This window comes from Centropristis striata, chromosome 5, assembly GCF_030273125.1.
Source record: "Centropristis striata isolate RG_2023a ecotype Rhode Island chromosome 5, C.striata_1.0, whole genome shotgun sequence".
Taxonomy (NCBI): Eukaryota; Metazoa; Chordata; class Actinopteri; order Perciformes; family Serranidae; genus Centropristis; species Centropristis striata.
Window position 1 is genome coordinate 28,646,934 of NC_081521.1, and position 27,588 is coordinate 28,674,521.

General features: G+C 38.7%; 1 protein-coding gene across 1 annotated transcript in view; it reads left to right on the forward strand.

Annotated features, from left to right (window-relative positions):
* cfap74 (cilia and flagella associated protein 74) overlaps positions 1–27,588 on the forward strand; it is a 67,377-nt gene that overhangs the window by 16,559 nt on the left and 23,230 nt on the right. The window contains exons 15-22 of the mRNA XM_059334231.1: positions 8,053–8,119; positions 8,857–8,946; positions 9,242–9,427; positions 10,037–10,160; positions 12,412–12,530; positions 14,951–15,073; positions 15,212–15,333; positions 23,046–23,174. Of these exons, the coding sequence (XP_059190214.1) occupies positions 8,053–8,119; positions 8,857–8,946; positions 9,242–9,427; positions 10,037–10,160; positions 12,412–12,530; positions 14,951–15,073; positions 15,212–15,333; positions 23,046–23,174 (960 nt within the window). The remainder of the gene's footprint in view (positions 1–8,052; positions 8,120–8,856; positions 8,947–9,241; positions 9,428–10,036; positions 10,161–12,411; positions 12,531–14,950; positions 15,074–15,211; positions 15,334–23,045; positions 23,175–27,588) is intronic.

Here is a 27,588-nt window from a genome sequence, read left to right on the forward strand (position 1 = left end):
ACCCAAAACCCTGACATTTTAATCACTCTGTGGCTCATATTATTTGGCAGAATCTGAACTCACCAGCTAGTAGGCAGCCTTCTTAGTGGTTTATAAGGTGGGGGGAAAATGACGTCAGACAAACTACACACAAAGACAAGGAAATTCTTCTTTCTTTAAAGCATGCATTGATACAAACCATAATAAGTCAAAGATGTTGCGGGATTTCTTCCTCACCCATGGCTGGAGTGCTACTCAGAAGCAGCAAAAAACACAACTTTTTTTTAGCATTAATGTCCTAATACAGCTTCGTTACAGTAGTCATTGATTTTTACAGGCTTTGTTTTGACTTTTATGGCAAAAATATTCATTAGTCATGGTAATTGATAGTTCTAAATTAGGATTAATGGCAGCTTAAGATAGAAAGCTTTAGATAGAATTCAGTTCAGTTTGTAGACTTTATGGCTCTTTTCTGCTATATTTTAGCATGTCACAGATAAGCATTGTAGTGGTTAAAGCACAACAGTAGGAAAAAGAATGAAACAGACTACCATTTAGGAGACATGTTTTTTGTTTCTTGCATGTTGCCCCATTCACTCAGGCAAGACACCTTATGATGATGTCATTAAAACCACTGACTCAAGAGGGCCTTGGCATACAAAGGGGCATTCATTGGACCATTATCCTTCAATTGCTTGTGACTGCAGTCGTCGCTGTTCAGCATGTGTTACGTAGTCTCACTTTAAAAGTAGTCATTTTTCAGTATTTAGAAAGACAGCTGTCAGTCTCACCTGTTTTCTGCCAAAATATCAGGTCCATAGAGTCCAGGTCTACTATTCAAGTTTGTTGTGTTTATGTACATTCCACTGGTTATTCACACAATAATGGAACTAGTCGTGACCAATAGATGACTCATCCAGCTAAAAAAAACAAACAAGACATTTCTTGTCAACACTCCCTTTAACAAGACTATGTTGAAACTCAAATAAATGGCTGACTGTGTGTGTATATTGTGGCCAAATTGTTCCAGGGAATGTCAGCGGCAGTGAACTGAAACTTGCACTGTATATTTACCACTTCAAAACTTTCCTGCTAATTTCTTCTCTGCTCCATTTACCAACACCTGTCTGCTGTGAGCGAATCCAACATCTCTCTCTTTCTCTTTTTCTCTCTCATTTGACCACACACTTACTACACACACAGTAAGCACTGAGTTATTCCTTTAAGCTGCTAAGCTAGTCTTCTAACACATACATCAAACTGTGTCAACACTCTACAAATATAGAACTGAAATGTCAAGTTTGAAACACATATATACAGGAAAATATAAATGTATACATGAAGAAAAATAGTGGAAGTTTGTAGTCTGTATTCTGAATAGTATTGACCAATCATGTTTGAGCTTTGCATGCAGGTACAAACAGGAGAGCAATACAGGCAGAATGCACTGGCACTGGCAGTAGCCCCCGTGGCCCTTTCAGAATTTCCCCAGAGGAAATTTTCTAGTGATTATTAATGTTTGGTTACTGGATCAAAACAATCTCTTGTATTATGAGTACTGGGTGAAAATAACCCACAATTTCATCATCGGTAAATTGACCCTAGCCAATTGACCCAATTTTTAACTCCTTTTAAATTTGGTGGATTACTGTAGACTTTTTACAGAATAGTGCTGGAAACCATACACATTTAACTACTGTAACTGTAACCACCACCTGCAACAAGAATAGTGTAGGAATTATATAGTTTGCAGTAAAGAAATACAATGTAAAAACTGAAAAATGCTTACACATGCTGACAAATTCACTTGTTACTGCCACTGTACCTGTCATACACCCTCCTTCTACTATTCAGGGTCTGCTCAATGTACCTAAAAGATTTAGACCAGTCGTGACAACTGCGAAGCCGTCATGGCTCACCCAGCTCAAACCATTAGCACATCAGGAGAGAGAGAAACATGAACCAGAAACACAGTGGGCTTTTTCACACCAGCCCATGGTTCCCTGCACGCCCCCTGAATTTCTAAAAATGGCTTCCCATCCCCCTACACCCCCCCGCCTAGTGTTCATCAATTGTGCATTTGTGCCAGAATGGGCTCTGCTGTATCTTTCCACTACTGGGACAAAAACCACAACAGCCCAGGCTTGCCAGACTTTGTGAAAAAACATTGTATAGAAGGTGTGTTTATGCAATTAGTGACACTTCCACGCATATATTGCAAATGACTGGCTCACAGGAAGACACCCCTCTGGGGTCTGTTTCCTCTGGTGCTGAGTTGTGAGATAAAGCCTCAGTCTGTAGTAGTAATAGTGGTACTCGACCAAATCTGAGGGTGCGATCACACCTACAACTTGTTTAATTTGGTCCAAATCATGCAGGAACAGAATGAGATACACTGCTTTGTTTTGCATCCAGCATGTGGATATTCATTAATGACAAAACTGTAAAAGGAACCTTTAAGTTTCACTTAAATTGAATTGGATGTTTTTATCTGCTACACCATATAATTTTGAAGGTCTCCATTAGTCTATAGTAAAATGCAGAAAAGGCCAAGATGACCGAAGAAGACCTCTATAATACAGAAATACAGATTTGCTTTATAATATACATGTCTCGTTTAAAAAAAAATCCTTAGGTGAAAAAAATATTTTTGATTATGATTTATGGTTTTGTCTATTTTGTGGTTTCCTAAACAGTTTGATAACAACATAGCCGTAGCCTGGAGTTTAAGAATTTGTATTAGCCATATGTTCAATCTTAGAATGGCATCTTAGCATGCTAACATTTGCTCATTAGTACTTTAAACAAAGTACAGCTGTGGCTGATGGCATTAACTTAGTTTTAACAACCCAATTTTCATTACAATTTTGAAATGGTGGCACTGTATATAAAGTCAGGGAAACTCTAAGCTTATTACAGATCATCTTCTGGGAACATGGAAATCCTGCTGGCATTGCCATCCCTAGACCCACTCTGCTAAAAAAAGAGTATTAGACTTTAAATGTATCCTGCGTTACATTTTAGCTAATGTCTGATTCTTATTTAGAGGTATGGTGACCTGTCTTGTGTTGCATTTCTAGCACATGTTGGCTGGCTACTGGCTAGATAGCCAATTAGCTAGTCAACTGTAACACACTGAACAGCTTGTGATCCTTCTTCTTCAGTAATTCACAAACTACTAACAAAGTGCTGTCTTATCTTGGCTTAAAAGCTACAGTTACCAGTGCACCAGGATAAACGTTGTTTGCGCTGTGTCTTTGTGCCCCCACTGGCTCAGCTGTCAATCAAACACTTACTTACATCATCACTACCCACCCACCATTAGTCTTATAGAATTTAAGACCATCCCTAGGATATCTACAAAAACATTTTTAACTGTTAACAGTAATTAAAGAAATATCAACAATATATTTCAATACATATGATTTTTGACCACATGGGGCATATCTGTTGTGATATCAGTTGGAGTTAGAACAATTGTGAACTTGCAGAGAACCATTAGAACCTCACAAAAGGAATTAAGTCTTGTGAGTGGTAGTCTTGCTTTCTTTACTTGCTATTTTCAAAACTGTGTGATCTCAGATTTGGAAGTCAGAATGCCTTTCATGCAAACTCCAACTCTTAGCAAACCCACTTAATTTAACCTTGAGTGAAGCTTCATCTTTTTCTTGATCTATCAGCCTTTTGATGTGTCTAAAATATTTTGTGACTGTAAAAGAGATACAATCTTGACAGCTTAATATATGATGGTTGTGTCCTGTTGAAACATATAAGCTAAAAAAAATGGTAAGGGCCTTTTCATTTTCTCAAGTGCTTGTCATCTGTCAAAAGAAAGTTAATTCCAGTGACTGACATCAGAACATCACTCTGCACTCAACCATGCTTTTTGTTTTATTTATCTTCTCTGGTAGACCGAATAAGAGAAATTATTTAATATAAGCATCAGTCAAAACTTCTCTATTGGGTCGCTGGCTCAAATCTTTTTTCTTTCTCATCTTTTAACCTGCTTTAAGACCATAAAGAATGAGACATCTCTAATGGTTGGATAAATTAACCTGAAAAGCTGACCTTGTCTTTGTCTTCACTTGTTATAGCTTTCATATTGTCCCTAAAACTACATGCATCACATGTTCTCACTTCTGTGAAATAAGTACGCCAGCAAGATGATAAGAAATATTCACACACATCATCAGAGTTTTGATTGCTTTCATATGTGGTTATAAGTGTGAGGGCGTTTTAGCTCTGTTGAACTGAATAATGAACTGAGAGTGCTTATTGATTTACTGTAGGAGAAGCCAATGGGCCAGAATGTAAAATAGAACATGTGGCATTGTCAGTAATACTATACAGCCACGGCCTCAGCTTCATCACTTCACTCTACTGCAAATACTGTACAGTATGGCCTCATTTGTGGCACTTTATATAGGGCTCGAGCAGGCTTTTTCATACACTGCAGTCAGCATTTAATCCCAAGTGAACTGTTCTATTTATTTTGTCTTCACATGTCTTTTCATACCACCTTATTCTCCGTATTATTAAAGCTTGGAAAGAAGAATGGTATCAATAAGAAAGGAATTAGCCAAAATAGCAAAGAAATTCTTATGAAAATGCAATGTGACTTTTATAAATGCCACCAGACCTTACCAACCAGGTGGAATGCTTTCATACACTTCCAGGTCACAGTGGTGAGCTGGATAGCAGCTTCAGCCAGCCATCATCACAGCTGGACCATCAACTTGAAACAACTGGCTCAAACTAAAAAATGGTCCATTGCCCACTACTGTTAATGATAGTATGCACAGGTTCCAAATTATGTGTACAAATTTTATTTATTATAGCTATCCCACAATGAAGCATAAAGAACAGGGACTGATCATCCCTTAGGGGCGGCTGTGGCTCAGTTGGTAGAGCGCTCACCTACTGAACGAAAATGAACCAAATTGCTCCCGATGCTGCGTTCATCAGTGTGTGAATGAATTCCCAATGGTGGCAGGTGGCACCAGTGCCCTGGTAGCCTCGGCCACCAGTATGAATGTGTGTGTAAATGGGTGAATGAGCTTATTGTGTAGTTTAAAGCGCTTTGGATAAAAGTGCTATATAAGTGCACTCCATTTATTTAATATTTTTAACCATCTATTTAATGACAACTTCCAGTGTAATGTAGTACCAAAAGCACCCAGCCCATCATGTCCACATGTTAGTTCAGGTCTGAAACTAGAAATCCTACAAAAACAAACTAACAGAAAGAGGTACCAATGAACCAACAGCTCCTGTGTTGTGCGAGGTAAAATTACTGTTTTTATTAAAGGAGACTGGTGGCTTTGAAGAGAGCAATATATACATTTGCTGTTGTGAATGGGGGCTGCAGGAAAAGCCTTTTTAGGACCATAAAAAAAATCAATATCAGTTTATTTGAGGCTTGTTTTTTACATTTTTACCCCTATACCTTGCTCTCAGAAAGCCCTTTACCACAGGGAACAGAATTTTTAACAATGCTTTCTTCAAAACCACTAGAGGCCATTGACAAAAAGAGCTATTTTGCAATGGAGAACAGTTTCTGATCTAAAGTTACCATCACCTTGTTTAGCTCGTTTCTTACACTTCAAAAACCCAGAAAAGAACATTATGGAGTCAGCATTGATAATTCTTATTTTTTGGTAAAAACATTGGATAAGTCCTTTTTTGGCACACCCCTTTATTTTCAGCAGGAGGCAAACCATTGGTCAATGCCAGTTGGCCAAGTTCTAACATAAAGGATCTAGAGATATAATAAAGGAACAGTGTAACCTAAAAAATGCCTCCTTCTTTCTATACCATCAAATGTACTCCACAATTCAAATTCAAATGAACATTTTTTCATAGTGCGTACATTACCACAGTGAAATGTAATAAAATAAAATCCACAGTCTCGGACAAATGCTGGCAGGCTGTGGTAACACTGTGGTACACTTTGTTACCACTGACCAAAGAGAGTTCACTGTGGGGCTTTACCACACAGAGACCCTTCCGGTTAGTTCTCCTAAATGTCTTATACTGTGCATACTAGCAGACAAAATAGTTTCCATGCTGGAAATGAACTTTTTTGTCCAGCTGCTACTGTGGCTGGTGCATTACTAAATTCCACCACTCAATAGATTACCATTATTCTTTTGGCTGGTAAATGATAAATCTTGCATATTTTACCAGCATTTGGCTGCTAGCTGGTGCTAATTTCCAACCCTGAATAGATGGGTTATCTGGAAGGGAAATGGGATGTGTAACACTGGGCTGTCTTGCTGCTAAACAGAAACATGTTGTGAATTGGAAGATAAGAACCCCAACCTGTTTATCTTTAAATAATAATACGAATGGAATGAGCTGCTGCCACATTAGATACCCACCATAGACCCATAGAGGGGGTCAGCAATGGATGCCTCATAGAAGTGGTTACATCATCTGAAAATGAATTATTAATTTGAGACATAAATCTGTAATTGCAATTACATGTAATCTGTCACATTGTGCTTTTGTTAAGTCCTGATACAAATGTTGAAAGTTTAGAGGGTTTATGAGCTTAGAACATTATGATGGAAGTATATGAAAGCCAACCCCATGTTTTAAGCTGTTTTGGTCACAGAAAAGATCACAGATCACAGATTTGGTCCTAAATGTAACTCATTTCTAAAATAAGAACTCAAGGAATGCCACAGCAAAATCCAGGTTGTGATTTGATAACAAAAACCTCTGACATTTTGGAGATTGCAGCAAGATTTGCATGTTTTTGCGATTGGACGGCAAGCACTTGTTTTGTGTTAACTGCTGAGAAAACCCCCTCATGTCAATACACCCAGGAAAGACATGGAAAGACAGGAAATACATCCTCTGAATGCTTGAGCTAGTATGTGGATGTAAAGTATCATGAGGCTGGGATTATCCTAGAGGTCACAACAGCTCATTTTATACAGTAAGACCAAGTTTAAAAAATGGTCTTACTACAATTAAATCCTTCTCTGAGGAGTAATATCATCGGGCATGAATAAAATTGGGCCCATTAAATCAACACTCGTCCCTGCTTTCCAGTGATATCCAATATATGCAATTCCAAGACTGTCTCGTGACTCCAGTATGCAGATATATTCTACAAATTCAAACAAACTATTGCGTGATTGTACTCAGTTTAAATTTTTTCCAACTTTGTAACAAAATGATACCATTGCCAAGACCTAATAACAAGGTTGTTTGGTGTCCATTATACTGTGTTCTCTAGCTGCATCCTAATTATCGTCATAGTTGCAAGTTTCAAACTTGATGTTTTTCTATTGAATTCTGAGAATCCGTTCTGCTCTTCTGGCTGGCTGCCTGCTATGTTCATATCGATCGGCTCTCCTCTTGTGTCTTTCGAAGGGCGGCAAGTTGTGAAGCTCCTCGGGGCAGCATTAGGGATGGTGTAAACGTGCTGTGAGATACACATGTTGCTTTGAAATATCTCACAGTCCTCATGTGGTTTTTTTTTTTCTCTCCTGGAAATAAACTTTTGCTTTCTGCCCTGGTTTACAGTGCAAGATAATAATGAAATAATTTCAGACCATTCTGTTCCACCCTGCAGTGTTTTCATATGGAACAATAGCTTATTTTTGCTCTTTTGTTTTCTGTGGCGTGCAGCTGAGCATCAGGTTGAATTCTGACCTCAGCTCTCTCTTCTGCTTATCTCCTCCAGTCTCTGGAGATTCATCATACTTCAGCATTTCATCTGGAGCTGCTGATCTTTTCTTGAATGCACTGTATTTCTTACTGCAGAGGCATGTGCCGTACATTGTGTGGTGCTATAAATGTTTCCTTTGAGTCTTGCTTTATGTTATTGCTGTACATATATGTGTGAAGCCATGTAAAAGGCAAAAACAAACACTGCTTTTCCATTGTGTTCCACTGTGAAATATGTCTGTCAAAGATTTTACCATGAGCAACTTCATTTAGGTAAATTCAGTTTATTAACCATATAAATATCATTCTGTTACTATACACTGCATTGCATTACAAACTGTATAAAAAAATGTGGATTTTTATATTCATAACTCACTATTATTTGCGTTTCAGCTTTGAGCCTCCTGGTGCTTTATCTACTGGGATGTCATGTGACGTGCATGCTGTTTTTCAACCTATGGTTAGTAGCATTACAGTCCATGTGACGGTAAATAGATTCTAGTCTTAGATGGGCTCAAAATCTTGTGGTCTTAAACCCTTTGAATCTGTTGGTGAATATAGCAAAAACATAATTTTATCAAATTGGAATGAAGCTTGTTACAAACTTTTTGTTTTAGCATATGAAGGCATGTATATGCAGCTGTCACATACAAAAACGGTCATTATGTTTATTATATGTATTATTTCACACTACTCTGGTTTATTCTGCTTTATTTGATTCACATACAGTGCAGTCACTGGCACATTTGTTGCTGTTTTGGCTCTGGATCTAGAACATTGGATATGAAATGAAATAATGCCTCCAAGGTTGAGGTGCTAGGTTTCTGCTTTAATGAGAGGGTTTTCACATACACATCAGATGAATAGTGTAACATAAGAGAAGCTCTGCTTAATTATGTCCCTTTGTATATTACATAGTTTTTGAATGGTTGTCTTGTTGTCATTATGAGTTGTGTATAAATAAATTATAGTCAAATGTTACATGCTACATATGTACTTAAAACTAAAAGAATGAAAAGAAAGCAGAGTTGTGCATACAGCTTTTTCATGTTTTCTTTCTATCTGTCTTTCCATTCTTTAGTTTTAGAATCACGTTTCTGCAGTTTGACTGAATTTCAAAGCTTTATTCTGAATTCAGTGTCCGGTAGCCAAAGCTGTTATAAAGCAACACACTGTCCCATTATCTAATCCCTTCAGATCAATGAGGACCTTGAAGGAGAGGTCCAGTTTGCATCAGCAGTGGGTCCCTTCTCCGTACCCGTCACATGCACCATAAAGAAATGTGATGTGAGTAGTATGCTGTAGCCATCGTAGAGGAATTAGCGTACATACCAAATGTAGTTGTCATGCCTTGCTGTTTTCTCTTATTTTTCTGTCTGTCTTGAAAATACATCACATGATTATACATCTTTCCTTGATCTACATATAAACATGCTATTGTTTGGAAGTGTTTACGTATATACAACATGGATTTTGTTGGCTCATATAGTTGTAGCTTTATGCTATATGCAGTTTATTTGCAACAACAAAAAATAATGAATGTATATAAAGCTGATTACTGTATGTGAATGTGTCTCTCTAGCTCGAGGTTGACAGCCAATTCATTGACTTTGGTTCGCACGTCGTGGGCCAGACTATTTCATGGACTATCACCTTGACCAACAAGGGTTCACTGGCCACCCTCTTCAGCCTGGACACCTCCACATGTCTCAGTCCAGAAACTAGCCATGTCCAGATGGCATCCCAGGTCTCTGCCAACACGTGCCAGGTCAGACTGTATCCCGATTCTGAAACGTAGAGGCTGACCGATATGGGATTTATGAAGATAATGATTTTAGAGGGTTAAATTTAGTCAATAACCGATATGTTGGCCGTGGCTGGAATGAAAATATTTGACATTGTTATACATTATACAAACAATGATTTACATTATCAGCCAATTCTATAAATGATAACGGAGAAAATAAAGAATACATTGGAATAAAATAAATCGCTTAATAAACATAATTACTGTTCAGTTTCAGTCAACTGCTGACTATTAAAAAGAAGAATAAAAAAATTAAGAGCGAAGACCATTTCTAAATCACACCGAATAACCGAATAACATTTTCTGCATTATATATTGTGTAAAAAAAGTTTTTTATTGCATGCTCTACTCAAGAGATAATGTTTCTTTCATGGAATGATGGAGCTAATTAAAATCAAAAAATTTAAATTTGAGAATTTACAACATACAGTGCCAGTCAAAAGTTTGGACACACGTCAGTCAATGGTTTTCAAAACATTGAAGGAGAAGGTGTGTCCAAACTTTTGACTGGTACTGTACATGATGAATGCGTTGTCCAAAATCCAAGTGTGTGTTGTTTCTGGCCGACAGGAGACAAGCATTCAAAACACAACATCTGACGCCCGGAGCAGCTCTGTGTCCATGGGCACCGCAGAAGTCCAGCCCAAACAAGAGAGTCAGAAGCTCTCTGAAGTATCGCAGCAAGAGCATCCAGGTAAAGCTTTATGCACAAAAATTGTTGTTCAATGGCAGCTTTTACCCTAAATTAGAGTTCTACATGGACTTAAAATTTAAACTTGATCCTATACCTTCATCTTTAGAACCCAACCCAACCCATCTGAACTGAACTGAACTGGTATCTGCCAAATGTGGTACCATCTCTTTCCCCTTTCCCACTGGGTATAATAACGCAACCTTGTCCCCTGCAAAATATCCTAAAACCATAGACATAGAAAAATGGCTCATGAACACTTTTTCTTCTGGACAAAAATGAAGCCAAAATATCGTGGATACAGCTTCTGCCATCTTGCGCTGATGTCATTTGGAGCTGGTGTAAATAAAAAGCCCTATGGTATTTAGATATCTCCACTGATTTTAATGAGTTGTTTTTATATTGAAGGATTTATGATCTGTCTCGAATAAGAAAGAAGCTGTCTCCAGTTACTTACAACCTTGATTGTTAGACTATAATCACTGTTTGATGCTCAAAAGATGAGTGTGTATAGTCCTATACATGACCTGCATTAGCCTTGCATGTTGGAAAATATTTAACTGTCATAAGGATTTTTTTCTCCAGCATTGCATTGGTTTATTTCGGAGATAACCCTATATAACATTATACAATTTTCTGACTGCATCACCATTGTTTTTGCTTCTCTAGGTCAGACTACAGCTCATTACTTACTTACTAAAATAAAACCAAAAACAAATAGTACATCCGAGTACTAATAATTGTCCAGAATAGCCCCTGACTTTTCCTCTGGATCCCCCATGAGGTTGATGTTTATGGTTTTGAGTCAAATGTCCCAACAGCTATTGGTTGTATTGTCATGAATACTGTACAGCTATTTGGCGACAAAAAAGTGTGTGACCATGTTAGCATAATTATAAGGGGTCGTATAGTCGTATAGAATTCATTCTTCCATCTCACATTCACAAAAAATACCTCTCAAATTCACAATTTTACCTCTCATATTAACAAAAAAAAGGTATTTTTTTGGTTAAATTGTGTAAAAGGTAAAAGGTAAAATTGTGAATGTGAGAGGTGTTTTTTTTATGTATGTGGCCCCTCATACATAATGATGATAGCATTTAGCTCAAAGTACTCTTGTGCCTATGTACAGCCTCACAGAGCAGCTAACATGGCTATAGAGTCCTATTCTTGTTTTATGATATTTGTCAGAGTATTGCAAAAAAAAAAAAATCAATGCTGACTTAAAGCATGCAGTAGGATGCAGTGACCTTTTCAATATTGAACCAACACCCACAGTGTTTCCATAGTCTTAGCAAAATGTTTTTTGTTGCCTAAAAAGTGAGGTAATCATGCTTGAGTTCGTAGCAGCGCTGCTGTAGGCCAAAATTGCACTGACAGTGATTATTCTTCAGATACAATCAGAATATCTTTTTCCTTTTATGATGAAAATATAACCAGAGCAGCATTTTGTGCTAAACATATTAGCCAGTGCAGTTATATATCAACATAATTTCTAGAAGACAGTGTTTCCGAAAACAGCCTCTGAAATACAGGAAGTAAGACAACATCTCCTCATTGTGGACGAGTTCTCTCATCTTTCTATTCCTGTTAGGACATTTGGTCCTAGTCAGAACAAAAAAAGTAGAGCGCACACAGAAAGCGGAGGGTTCACCTTGCTCTCACAGCTGATGATGACAAGGAGACATTCTCTCTTTAATGTTCTCTCAGATCAGAAGACTTCATCGCTGCACTCAGCACTTTCCTCCACTGATGCTCTGATAAGCTGTTCAGTCTTTTGCTTCTGCTGGTTTAGAAAAGACTGTGTCTATTTTTTTCTTTTTGCCATTGTTGGGAGAGGCTGTCTGATCTCAGCCGAATGTTTAGGCTGCTGACAGTGGTTGATATTTTGTGCTTGTATTTGCTTTTCATGACACCGATAGCTCTTGAACTAATGGCCAGATTGCAGATTGGCATCACATTTGGTTTGCCCATTTATGCTCCCGAGACAAATCAGTGGCACTTGATTTTTCTCGTCCAAACTGTCAGGATTGGAAGACATTGTCATGCTGCCAGTGGGAAGAAAGCTACTGATTTTGGTGACCCCCATGAGCTTTCCCTTAGTGCCACCATGAGGCCAGATTTAGGCTTATAAAACTCACTTCACAGTGTTTTCTTTGGCAGCTCCTCAAGGACGGTTGAAAATTAAATCATGCAACAATAAAAATGACCTAAGTCCAGGTTTTTATTTATGTGTGTGTGTCTGTGTGTGCAGCAGAGTCAGAGGCTTCAGCTCCAGGTGCAGAAGCTGCTCCTGAGACTTGTGTGTCCGCTGATGTGGAGCCCCAGATGGACCAGAACCACTCAGACTTTGGTGATATAAGTCTAGGAAATGTAAGCATTGGGTCCTCAGTTATGCTACAGTAACACTACTTCTTTCCGCTTTTTATAATTACTCCCTGACTTCAAAAATGATTATAATCCAGTACTTTACTTTGTGACTAAATCCCTGCAAAACCAATAACATTCCCATCAGCCTCTGCTGTACTTTGTGTTATACCTGCTTAAAATGAGCATGTTTGCACAGTCATTGTGAGCATTTTATCATGCTGACGTTTGCAATTAGCTCAAAGCAGAGAGCTGCTAGCTTTGCATGACTAAAGTGTTTGTGAGTGGAACATTTTGACCTGACAAAATGTCAGGGATGTGAGCCTATCTATGTCCCCAGGGTCCTATGTTCCCCGGCTCAAAATCCTCTTTATATGACTCATTAAGGAGACTTTTTAAAGGGTTTTATGTTCTCTGCTTTTCCCACATTTTCCCCCCACCTACAACTGATCTCCTTAAATTAGCAAGCAAAACAGTTTTCTTGACTTTAATAACTGATACCTCCACAATTATTCGCTTAAATCACATTTTAAACCTGCTTCTCCCTTCATTGTTTTGCAATTGGAAATGTGAAGATTTAGGTTTTGTAACTATAGTCAACTCATAATCCGAAACGATTCATGATACTGGAATCACAATACCATTTTCCCATTTTTTTTTTTTTTAAATAAAATGAGATTGAGGACAAATTATGAGTAAAAAAGATGTCTTTGTTTCTCAGATGAAACCTGGAAACATTTATTTTCTCGTGTATTTTCTTTAACAATTTTTTTATTTTTGACGTAGAGTGTAATCTATGTAAAACAATGCATATTTCTTTATTTTATAATGGCTAAACTGTCTCGCGAAGCGAGATATAAAATCTCGCTTCGCTTGTGTTCCTTACTGGAAATATACGTGTTGGGTTTTTTTAAAGGAATATCAACATATATTTTCATGCGGAAGCTGAGCTCTCTGGACATTGTTTTTGTTGTGTTGTAATGTAGTTGGGCCACCTTCGGCTGCAGTGCGGCCACCAGAGCTAATCATGACATCGGCAATATTTGTGATTCCACCAGAATGGAGTCCATGCATTAGTCACTGTGAATAAAAGAAGTCAAAATGCTGCAACACCTCCAGTTTGAAACAGGACCTCACTTGCGCCCACCATGTTTTTCCACTTTGATACAGCTACTGACGGAAGTGACGTAGGACATCAAACAAATGAAGTCACATGTAAAATATCTGCTGTTTAAATAAAGAGTATTACATTATTTCATCTCACTAATTTGAAATGTCACATATTTGCATCACAAATTAACTTTCTGGTGAAATATCTTTCCATTCCTAGCGAAAATAGCACTCACTCATCTCTTCCAATGAGGACTCTGGGAACCAAAGACCCTGGGTACAAACGGATAACCCGTCAGGGGATCCCGAAACTCATTTAGGAATCAATTAGCAATCATCCTCTGCGGGTCATAAATATCCATACCAAAATACACATCTATCTGTCTGCTAGTTGTTGAGATATCTCGTTCTGGATCAAGGTGTTGATCAGTCACTATGACCGACATCACCACCCCTGCTGCTAGCTGTTGGTATGAAAATAGTCATATTTTAAGATATTGGCACAATGAATTGCTTTTAATAGATCCAACCCAAAAATATCAGTATGAGCCCGTGTAGCTGGCAGGGAAACACCTGCTCTGTTCCCGAAGAGACAGATATTATATGTGTCTGTAGAAAACTCTCTGCCTCTCGCTCTTGTTTTTAGCACTGATGCTGTGTGTGCCTTGTGGCCCATGTGAAGTTCTCGAGTTGTTCAGGGTTCATTACGTCTCTCTGGTGGGGGGCTAATGGTGCGACGCTTCTCCCTCTGCGCTTGTTATGGCTTTGTGTGTTGCATGTCCTTGTGTGCCTGCGGCTCGATTATTGTCATTTTGACTGATACTTTCACATTGTGTCGTTGAAGGCTGGTGTCTTAAAAGGCAGATTATCCATCAAGCTATCGTGGTGCTGCAATACTTAGTCGGTTGCTGCACGAATGGCTTACATCACTCTTTTGTTTTTTATTATTACTCTCTCTACCTTTGTGCTTTGAAGCTGAGAGAACAATCCACACAGCTTTTCTGTAGTTTGATTGCATGTCATTTGAAGTTGCACATCTGAGAGATTTCAGCTTCAACTACACATGGATAGAAATGGTTTTGTGTTGTGAAGTAAAACGGTTAGACTAATGTGTCCTGCGTGCACAAAATCTGTTTCTGACAGACAAAGCTCATGAAGCTCAGTAAAAAATACGTAGAAATGAGAAACTTTATATTTAGATGGAGAGTATAATGTTTATTGAAATGAACTGGTCCTTTTACATTTGTTTGCTATCTAAAAGACTGAAACATGAATGGATGACTGAAATATCTGTTGTTGGATGTTCCCTCCCTCAGGTCAGAGAGGGGGAGATTGGACCTTTTGAAAGCATCAGACTGGAGGTTGTATTCACTCCAACCATTCCAGGAGTGGCCAAACTGGACTTCAACATCAAATTCTCCGACTTAACCAGCAAACCAGTAAGACATCTTGTCAATATCGAGTAGAAAGCAAGATTAGGATTCTAGTTTAAGTAGTTTATAGAGCCATAGATATGTATCCATATTAGTGTTATTTTATATAAACTTTTTGTAATTAAAGACATGTTGGTACAACAGATACCCATCCAGGTGAGGGGTGTGGCAGTCAGCGTCCCTGTTTGGGTGGTTCAGCCCAGTGTTGACCTGAAGATCTGCATGTTTGACCGCCTCTATCAGGACAGTATCGTGGTCCAAAGCAGGTGGGTTCTAGAGCCTCAGATGACAGATCTGTCATATACCATATGTAAACGCTCTTGTTACAGAAATGCTCTTACACACCTAGACTGTGACATTGAAAAATTGTCTTGCTCAGCTCACTATCAAAACCCAGAATGTAAAACAATACACTGGTTGTGTCACTGTTTAAGTGTGTACAAACAGTACTTACTAACCTAACATGTTGTGTACTTCTTCTATTTGTTGATAAAGTTAAACAAGCAATCCTCGCAGCACAGTAATAAGTAACACAATACTTTAAAATATAGTAATTTCAAGACCTTTTCAAACTTTCGAACTAGGTTTACTAGGTTTATGTGAAATAATAACTATGATGATTGTGTAAGATTTGGATCAGAAACTTAGACATTCCACCATTATAATTTAATTCTCCTTAAATGTTTAGTATAAAAATCTTAAAATACTAAATAAACAATAATAATACACTACATACTGTACACATGCCTATGTTCATTTTTTTTTAGAATATAACATAAAAAATGCTATACAAGTGCAGTGCAGTGCATCAAAAGTTTGGGGTCACTTAGAAGTGTCCTTATTTTGTAAAGAAAAGCAGAGACGGAGGGCGGCTGCCACAATATACAAAAGTCCCACTGTGTTTGGTTTTTAATAGACCTGGCTCCCATTGTTCAGATAAGAGCCATCTTAAAGTTGTGCAGTGTACCAGTGACAGACACATCATTACAGTTAACTGCCTTGTTAGCTCAATTTCCATATCATATTAAACACCACTGATAATTGTAACTCAATGTAGTAATACACCGAAGACATTTGAATTGTCCCTCTGCCCCTGCAATTACATAAAACTATTTTTTTATACCTCATTGCTGTCCAATTGATTTACACTTTAGAGTGTGCCATTTACTGTCACAGTCTGCACACACTTGTCTAACTACCTTGTTTGAACAGGCAACGCATCAAATTAAGGGACGTGAGACATCATTTAATACCATATTAGCGTCACTAAGTAATCATGTGTAACAGTTGGAGGCAACATTGGAGCAAGGACAAACATAGTGTGCCAAGAAACTGTGTAAAGCCTTATTTGAATTCCATTAATTTTCAAGGTGATATGCGTGTTGCAATTAAAAACACCAGGAGTCGGTAACGTTAAAGGACAAGTTGCAGTTATCAGTTACTCTCTGGGAAATAATTAGGAAATGTTATGAGTGGAAATGTACCCATTAACGAAAGGGCTGTTGTGTAATTAGTGTCATTGTTTATGAGTGTAATCAAGCTTGAGATCAAAGTTCATGCCCTTTATCAGTTAAAGAACCATATTTGGTAACTTCAGCGGGTCCCCTCGCTGTCCGTGAGGTCGTAGAAACCACATGGATTTCTCCCAGCCAATCAGCGAAGATCAGGCTACATCACAGATAGTGACACCATGGCATCTGAGCAATCAGTATAATGATAATATAATAATAACTTTGATTTGCAAAATGGAAATGAAACAATTTGAAAAAAGTCACAAAAGTAAAAGTCTTGAAATATCTTCCACTAATGCTTGGTCCGGTTTTTTCAATTTTCCAAGTATTTCAGTGAGTGCCCTATAAAGGGCTACCCTGCATGATCAATGACAGCAAGGCCACAGGAAGAAAAAAGTCACTGTAACAGACTTTTGGGAGTGATCTCAGTTTGGATGAGCTGTTGCTTTCATTTATAATTTCAGCAGATGGTCCACACAACCACACACACACACACACGCACACACACAAACACACTCACATATAGTCATTTCCCAAAGGATACTGCACAGTATACTCTAGCAGATCATTTAGCTTTCACCGGGCACTTCACAAAAAAATGAGACCAAACATTTGCCACCACAGGTGCACACCTTCTCTAACTGACATAGTCAGCCTCAAGGTTATATTCCACCTTTGTAAACAGACAGATGGGAAGTATATGCCATATATTGTACCATTTGGGAAAACAAATGCTAGAGCAAAGTTTCTATACAACACCTGTACGAAAGCTGGGAAGTTGTGTTTATTTTTCTCTGCCAGTTAACAGTTTCATTATGACAATCAACACTATTATAAATGGTTTGTCAACGTGACACAAGGCAAATGAAGGCCATTTAAAGAGAAAAAATAGCTGCTGTATTATTTGTGGAAGCATCTTGTCACAAAATCTGTGTAATGCATGACTGCATATGCCAAAAAAATGGATTGTATTGGCAAAGTGGAACAGCAGTCACAAATCCAACCCTATTAGAGGGGACCGACAGGCAAAAATAACTGCTAACAAATGTTTAACCAAAACATCTCAAGGGAAAAGTCAAACCTACAAGATGTATTTGGTGTATTATACAGTTTTTATTTGTCATTGGATTTAAATATCTTTATCCTCTGGTTTTACCCATCAATCCCACTCCTCTCCCATCTAAATATGGGTGACTTTACAGACAGTTACAATATAAAACAGTTTATCAAAAATTATGAATTGCTTCAACCAGAGAGGTCCTCAAGCATACAGTCAAAAATGTGTATTTGTTAAATACAATCCAGATTATGACCTTTTTAACAACATTAAGCAATTCTTTATAATAATCATCTGTTATTTTGTCCCTCGTGACTATGGCTCCAGCCTGATTTGTGATGTCAGAGTACATGCCAGTGCCCCTCTGGCATCATGCTGGCATTTAATGAATGGAAGATGCCAACCCTGCCTTCCCTAAAATATTTTTTAAAGGAAATGTGTTAACATTAAGTCTTGTAATGTAGAAAACTCTAAAGCCCAATTTTCACAGACTTAGACATCAAAAAGCTGTGGGCAAACTAAAAGTCATTATGTCATTACTACATAGTGCATATTTAACAGTCTATTAAAAAGTCATTGTGATTATTAGAGAGTAGAGAGGTGCGTAGGAGAGTCAAGTCATACAAAAGAGGATAGTGAACCCCCACACACTGTCAGCACTTTTCAGAAGTTTACTGAAAACATAGTGTTCCAGTCATAGACCTTCATCAGGACAACACAAAAACAATTTGGATTGATGGGGCTATTATATTAAACATCATACTAAGATTTTAGCCCAATGAGATGACTGTATAAGTGAGTGATGCATGTTATATTTTCATTTTATTTGTCGTCATGCTCAGAAACATGCTCAAAATGGAGTTTGGAAAGTGGCATGGACTGCTGATGTAGCATGCTGGCTTATCTGCTGAATGCAATACTAAAACTCCTTCACATACTCAGTCTCTGCCAAAACAGGCATTTCCACAGAAAACCGGCTCATGGAAATCCCTTAAAATTGACAGGGCCAGCTTACTTTTCAGCTGGCCCGACATAAAACTCTCTGAACGCCGCTCACAGCCAAGTATTGAGCTATTCAACAAATGTGCAGACATAATAAAATAGAGATGCATTAGCTGATAAATGTTCCTAAACAAAGGATGATGCTGGGGACCAGCAGTAAGCTCACATCCCCTCAATCCTCTTTGGACCGTACAATAGCACAGGACAACAGTAAATCCTTCATGATTATGGATGTGATACATTATGATGCACACACAAGGTTAAGAATTCACCGGGGGGGCAGTAACATTTGCAGGCGTGTGGTCCACCACCTCGCCAGTCATTGTGTGACATCACGTGGGGGGAGGGAGTGCATGTGTGGGGGTGGGGGATTTGTGACAACTGCCATCTGGTGCGCTGGCACACCAGCACATGTGACAAGATGACGATGACAGCATCAGTGTGAACGGCAGCTTTTAAAGGAAGAAGGAAAAAAAAATGTTAATGCTCGCACCAGCACACTATGCAATATGTCACTCTGCCTGCAAGACAGTAATTTGAACACAAAATAGGTTGGCAGGCTTTTTAGGGAGACAATAAGAGAGCTGCTGCTTTCATCATACAATTTGTCACTTTTTCCTTTGAGTAGATGAGTAGATATCCCACAAGTCCTCTTTAGTAAGTGACAGCACAAAGCATAATTGAATATGCATCTCTTGTGTGTGAGCCAGTGATTTGAATATTACTCCTACTAATTGAAAGATTTTTTTAAGAGACTTTAAAATGTGCAGTATTTGACTTTTGCTTGTGAGCCAATGATTGGAATATTCTGCCGACAGTTGGCAGAGTTTTTCTTTTTGGGAACAGTGTGTTGTTTTTTTAAATATTTATTTCAAACACTCAGCCTTGACTTTCAAACCCTCCTCCACTGGCACCTGCTGGAGAATTCAGTATTCCTGCCCAAACTAAGGCCACAAAAATAAAATGAAAAAAAAAAACACACCACCAACGTGCTTTTTTTCCTTCACAAAGCCTTCTGTCCTCAATTCCTCTCTGTTTATTGTATTTCTAATATGCCTACTGTGCCTTCGTTCATCCTGTCCTGTGTTGTTTGGCAGGAGGAATGGGATTGTGTTGTTGATGTTATAGGTGTTTTATTTTGAGGATGAGAAAGCCATAGTTGCAAATGAAAATCCTGTTTTTCCAGCTGGTTATTTTGAAATACATTATGAAGCAGACAGTGCTGCATTATAGGGACAGTTGCCTAGAAGCCTTACTGTGAAGGCTTGGTATCCCATGAGGCTTTGGAGTACATGTGGAGTAAGCAAGTATAGCCACCTGGTCCTTTCAAGAAAGGGCAGAGGCACTGCGATAGCCGTGGGCACTCAGTGTCTCAGCCCTGCATGTTGTAAACGCAATATGAGCAATTTCTCTGCAACATGACCTCAGACAATTGCATCTAAACCTCCGTGACTATTTTGAGTGTCACTATCACAACAACTCCTCCGGCCCATACGACCACACAGGTTGTTTGTTCCTACTCTCTAATACAACCCACAGGAGCATTTCCTAAATGAGCATGCCTACTGGTATCAGGATATCCACAAGTTCTCATACTATCACAGTTTTAAACATTTTATTCACATTGTGTCACAGTTTGGTTTAGATAATGAAACTACATAGGTTCGGTTCAAAGATCATGGTTTGGGATAAAATAAGTTTGTTACTTAACTTAAATTACGTATGTACGTTAACCTTTGTTACGTAAAGGTGTAAGTTATGTTATGTAAGTTAACTTGCCGTCATAAGTTGAAACATCTCAATGTGAACTTGTTTCACACAGCACACAACAACAGTCTCCTCAATCAATGTCTTGTGTTTGTTCATGTCAAGCTCAAGTTCATTTTAAAGTGACAGTAAAAGACTAGAATATATCGGTTGTGTAATCGTAGTGTGAAAGTTTGCGGATCCATCCACCTTGACCTCCTCGCTAGATGCATTCTGTCACACTCATAGAAATAGAATGAGACTAAAATATGGTAAGGAGGCATTCTAACCCTAGTTTGTCAAGGATTGTCCCGATTTCAAGCTGGGTGTCACGACAAATATTTATAAAACACTTAGATGTTCTGGTTTTCAACTTTCGCCACCAAATTATCCCTGGTGTCGCCACGACTTGAACCAGCCTGGTGACATTGTGCCTTTCCCATGTCTTATGTAAACACAAATGATAAAGCATGTGGGCGCTGACTTCTTGGTGCATTCAGGATGTCACACAGGTCGTCTTGGGACACTTGTTAAAATGACTGATGCTGTCATTTTCCTGGGATGACAGTTTTTCACACCAATCTGATAAAGCAAATTCCTTACAAACCTGATTTTGTGCAGGGGGGCATTGTCAAAGCAGTCTTCTTAAAGATCTATTATTTCATCACATCTGTAACTTTAATAAATACTGTAGTTTCCAAGAAATCAGCATTTGTTTCAAGATGTTAATCTACAACCAAATGAAGCAAAATATCAGTATAATATGATCGTTACATAATCATCATTATCTCACTGCTTTTTACCCTCAAGTAAGCAGATGATGTGAATTGCTGTAAACTGACCTTTCAATCATTAAACATTGCTTCAGAAATACACTAGTCACAGACAGCCACTAAAAAAAGACAGGATCAGCTAAATGCCCCTGTTAATTAAAATGCCTAATTGCCCTAAATGATTATGTACCCATGAATACTCCTCTGAGAGTGATTTGAAGGTTATCATTTGGCTGCAATAAAGATAGCGACTTAATATCCCCCAAGTGTCCCTGAGAGTCCTTGCCTCTGGGAAACAACCATCTGGTTGACCTCGCTGTTCAAAGTGGGTCATTTCATTTGAGAGGGGAATGGAAAAATGAGGGGTCCATTCAGTCTATAGGGCCACAGTGCACTCATTGCTCACCTTTGTATCTTTGAAGATGAAAGCAGACGTAACAAAATGATATCACTGTATACGCATATCGCATATCCGGCAAAAAAGAGAGTTTTTTCAGCCTGTTTGTACTGTCATCATTTTATGAAGGTGTATGAGAGTGGGCTGTGGTTGGATGTGTTGGAGAATTCCCAAGGTGAAGAGCCATTTATATCACAAGCTACAGCTATAACTGAGGCTTGTAGCCACAGGCACAACCATCTGTTGGAGCTCCTTGAAAGTGGGTCACCTAAATGATTTGGACTTGGGGTACATCACTTCATACGAGGCAATTTCTGTGTCACTCAAACAAAAGTCTTTTATCTGTCCTCGTTGAGTTCTTTGGGGAGATGAGGTTTAATCTGTAAAGTCCACTGGGCATAGAACATAGAATATATTGTTGGTTGATAAAATATGTTTATCTGATTGCTGCTGTTGTCTTTTATGCCACCTCGAGTTCCACAAAGTTCCATAAGATGCAAAGATATGAACTATCCCGTCATTTGCATTTTTAATAATAATATTCCTCTCCTCTATATAGACAGGTTATGCCAAAGAGCTCTTAGATACCCGTTTTCAACCAAAGCAGTCCAAGGGCCGGTTTGGAGCCATGGGCTAATCTTGAACCAGTTCCTCATTTTTTTTGTCAGCCAAAGAACCGGCTCTCTTCTAACTTTTTGTTGGTCACGAAACACAAACCGCTTACGACAAGAGCTGGGAGCGAGATTATTGTGACTAACAAGACCAACTACAACATATATCATTCATTTTATTTTATTTTTTTAACTGCAATGTAATTGTTACAGGCTAGCGCTAGTGCCCGCTAAAAGACATTTTAATCTAGTAGTTAACTAGTGTAGTTTGAGAAATTTTGGGACTGCAATTCCCTTGATGTTTAGCCACACAAGTCCAACTGATTGACATGTGTTCTGCATTAAGTCTAATCCAATGATGTTTCTAGAACCGTTTGGACTGCTGAAGATCTCTAGCTGAAAGCTTGCATATAAAAAGATTTTTGCATGGATTTGAGTATGCAGATGCTCTTTTTTAATTGAGTATACCACAGACAGAGCCCAAAGCACAAGTCAGAGATAACAGGGACAGTGTAAGTAAGTAAGTAAAGTTTATTTATATAGCACTTTTCACAGATAAAATCACAAAGTGCTTTACAGAAGATAAAAAGAAAGATAGGGAAACATAAGACAATTAAAACACAATTAAAACACAATTTAAACACAATTAAAACAAAATGAAACATTTTTTAAAAAGTAATGATGGTAAACAACTTCACGTCAATTGATTCTTCTTCTGCATTAAATGGACCTGGATCACATGCCGTCTGTAAAGAATATATAAAAAATAGTAAAGCCAAAAGCAATGTCACAATGTGAATGCAAATTAGAAGAATGCTGACAGAAAATTACTAATTGTGTGTTAGCATTAAGCTAATGAAACCATATCTTTTGCCTCACAGAGCCAACACAGCCCTGAAGCTGACCTTTGAGGTGTGCCCGGAAATGAGGAAACACATGGAGATCCTTCCAAAGACGGGTTTCATCCAGGCTCAATCAAGCTTTAATGCCCAACTCAAATTCCTTCCGAGGTAAGGAAGGACACACAGAGGATGCAATGATAATTGAATCACTGGAGCATTCATAATCTTATTTTAGACTCTAAGCTTGTTAAGATTCTATCAACCTTCTATGAAAGTGCAAACTGTTTTACTCCAAAGGAGACTTGTCATATGTATTGAGCCAGTCTTGCAGTTTTGTGACTTTCCAGCTTGTGCTTCTTCAACAGAGGAGAAACATACAGTTTCCCTGTTGAACAAAAACTGCTTTAGATTGTATACCATGGACTGTATAGAAGAAGTGGGTGTAGACTTTGAGTCTAAAAAGTAAAGCCATTGTGAAAGTGTATTGAACCTGCATTCTTTCTGGAGGCCAGCAGGGTGTGACTCCACTGACTGCAAAAAGAAGCCACGTTTTATAGAAGTCTGTGAGAACATGATCTTGCTTTCACTTGATTTGTTACCTTAGTAAAGGCACACTAAGGCTTAACATTAGATGCACATATGGACGGAGACTTCTGTATGTACATTAATTTCATCCATATTTGCAGTCTCCGCTTTTGCCTCTTTCTTAGTAGGCATTTATTGTGGCTTACTTCACTGTCACCACGTTTGTTGTTGTCAAAAACGTTTGACCCTGAGCTTCCCTCTTGTGTATGTATTGCTTGAAGATCCATGCCAACATAAAGAACACATTGCTATATGATGGCAGTGACGGTTACATCGTTTGAAGTGGACATTTACATTTTCGAACATAAAGGAAGCATGAATGAGCCTTAAGTATTATCCTCATGAGTTTGTAGTCTCAATTGTTAGTTTCAAGACTTCTTCAATGCAGCACGATGTTCATTATGTAAATCATTGTCCCATTTAGAGTAAAATACACGATAAAGCAAGAGTTAGCTGGTTACTCAGCATCTTCCTCCCCATCTCCATCCTCTCATCCAAATATGGTCACTTCTTTCTCCAAAGTGAAAAATGGCAACAGCAAAAATGCCAAACTCAAGACTTCAAAACCAATGCTGATGTCACTGTTGCTACGTCCTCTTTTATACGGTCTATGTTGTATTAGTCTAACAGGTAAGATGTAGACTGTTGGGATAATCCTGCCGTTGGCTGCCTTTTCCAAGCTCCTTCCAGTGTCTCCACTATCTTTTTTTCAGAGGGTCACCATCACTGCCAAACGGCCTTAGCACCGCCCAAGAAAATTGTGATTTAAAGAAATTCAAACAAGCTGGAGAATTTTTTTTTTTTGCCTTATCACAAAATGATAACAGGTGCAGTCAGACCTTTCTCCTGCACGCACACAGTGCTGTGGAGAAAGGTCTGGCTATGTGAGACTAATGTTGTATACAGTGTACACACAGGTTTAAGTGCTTTTGGAGGTAGATTAAGGTGTAGTAAACGAAAACAATACAAGAACTGTATCAGCTGAATATATCTTTTACTAGAATATACTCCAAATCTTTTATGATAGCTTCGCTGTTTGGTAGAAGCAAGCTGTGGAGTCTTAACAGAGGTACAAATGCCAACAATCTATATCCAGTCAACAGCCAGCGGGTGTAAAAGAGTTGCTTCCACATACCTGCACTCTGAGTGCGATGGTAATGGTTTCTAATGACTTTGAAGGACGTGGTAATTCTTTCTACAACAATACAGGCTCTATATTTAGATGGAGAGGCATGAGTTGAACTGCGATTTGAATGCCAGGAGAGCGGACAGGGGACCCCCAGGGCAAATATGAGAGGCGTGCAGTATGTAAAAACTCAGCGTGGGCGCTAGTATTCTTCTGGCCACCCTCCTTTTTTTCCCTTCACAGTTCAGCAGTGTTGTGTATTGATAGCTCAGGGGATATTGATGGAAAAGAAAATTATAACAGGAGGACTTTTTCTTCACACATGACAAAAAAGTAAGGGCATTCAGTGGTCATCGTTGGGCAGGAGGGCAGCAGAGGAAAGTAGGGAAATGTCAGTAATCTGCCTTAGTGAATCAGCAGAGGTTTAAATGCGAGGATTAGAGTACAGCATTACTCGTGCTGCTGCTGAGATGGTGCAGCGTTCACAAGCACCAACACAGCTACAGTTACCACCCCCTCCCTACTCTCTCTGTATCACACTTTCACTCCGTGTCTCTGTCTTTCGCTCCTGTGTTGTCTTCTCCCACTCTCTCACACATACTTCTCTTTTTCTTGGCCTCTCACCTCTGTGCTTAACTATACTTGTCTCTCTTTGCTTTTCTCAATCTCTGCAGTCCTCTCTCCTCAAACTCTCCTATCTCTGTGCTCTTTCACTTCCCCTCTAACTCTATTCTGCCTGTCTCTGTTACTCTCAAACTCCTCTCATCCTTCTATGCATCCACCATCCACCACTGCTAATATGCTGGCCCCGATTCTGCTTACATAACCTCAGACACCAGACCCAGTCCCCCGTGCTCCCATTGTCCTCAAAGGATAATTCCAGTTTATTGAGCTTGGATCGTTTTGTTTAATGTGACATTGCTAAAAGTCAGATGTGAGCCAAATTAACTGTATTGTCATTCTGTGTCACTTCATTAATTATTCTGATTTGTTTGTATTGGCAGATTTTAGTTTTGGAGATTGTTAAGTCCAGCTGACTTTAGCAGTTGCTATAAGCAGTTACATTAACGTTTTTTAAAAGTCCAGCGTGTGGGATTCAGTGACATCTAGTGGTGAGGTTGTAGATTGCAATCAGCAGGAAACCCCTCTGCTCACTCAACGTATAGGAGAATATATGGTGGCCTTCAAGTAATGTAAAATTGTCCTCTCTCGAGCCAATTTTGGGTTTGTGCATTGCGGGCTCCTTTAAAAACATGGTGGCACAACATGATTCCCTTCCTTATGTAGATGTGAAGGGCTCATTCTTGGTGATTCAGGTGATTATACACAAATGAAAACATAGATCCCTCTAAATCCTACACACTGGACTTTTAAAGTCAAAATGAAATTTTAAAAATGCCTTTTTTAAATCCTTTTAGACCATATATATGGTCAGATTTTGTGTGTATGAAACAATACATGTTAAAAGTAATAATTTGGGGGATTTTATATTAAAATGCAATATTTTTTTCTTCTTGTAAACAAAGTTTGACATTCTTATGTTAGCTGGTACCAACTGATTTCAACCAACAATATCAAAACATCAACCAGTCAATCAATCTTCAACTTCTCAAAAGGTTTTTTGAAGAGTTTTTCCTTGGCCGCTGTGAGGGTCAAAGGACAGAGGGTTCGTATCCTGATCTGTGTTTCTGGGCAATATAAATAAAATTGAATTGAATTGGATTTAACTTTTAGTGACACAGAGCTAAGATTTTTTTATAAGCTGGCTAGCAAAAGCAGTGATGCCGAGGGTTGTAATGCTATGTTGGTGATAAATCTGCCCACAGACAGACAACCACCTGAAAAAGTCAAATTAAATCATCACTTTAATTGCGCAGGGATGGAGTCATTTATTAACAATCTGGTTAAACGAATCTTTGAGGATTCTGGAAAAACCTTCAAATCGGCATTAAATGTTGAACAACCTTCTGGGTTTCTAAAACATCGCCAGGATTTTATCTTTCAGAAAAATGAATGCTTTGCTCAGTGACTTGACTGTAATGATAATTCTGAGAGGCACATGCTGGGGCATGCACCGGGCTATCATAACTAATAGAGAGTGTGGCCAATGCTACCCAAATAAACCCTGAATTAGTGTCCTCCACCTGCACTGCAAATTCACACAAATCAAACAGGGAATGGAAAATGTTTCCAGCATGTCAGCAAGCTGTGTTCCTGCATGTCTCATCTCTGTCATGGTTGGATCTCGCCTTCTAATCTGTTGATTTTTGGTAGGTCTGCTTTTTGTTTTATGCCGTGGCAGTGTGTCATTTAAAATGGCACTGCCAAGTCTTCCTAGCCAGAGCCTGTGATTGGATTTCAAAATCCTCATTAGCAGCACTGCCTTCACTCACTGTCTCATCCACACACACATGCACACACACTCATACCCTGTTAAATCTGGATTCTAAAATGACTCATAGCTTTCATTCTTTACACAGGTGTTTGCTTCTTGCCTTCCCTCCTCGGGCTTTTGGGAGAGGGTGAGCACATTCTTGCTTCCTGCTCTGAAGGATTGTGCTCAACCTGCCCACATTCTTCACCGTCTATCCTCTGCTTCATCCCTCTCTGCCTGTCTTCCTCCACTTTTATTTGTCACCATGCAACCCACATGTTTCTCTCTCTCACATATCCAGAACATTGTTCCATACTCTACATAATCCCTTCTCTACAACATGAAGGCCAATAGTTCATGATTATGATCCCGATCAGCTAAGAGGAATTATTTACATTCAGATGAACAGCCAGCCTGATAACATCCTGACATCATGTTCATGTTGGCCAGTTTTTATTTGAGGGAGGGAGTAGTCTTTTTGCCATTTGACAATTTTG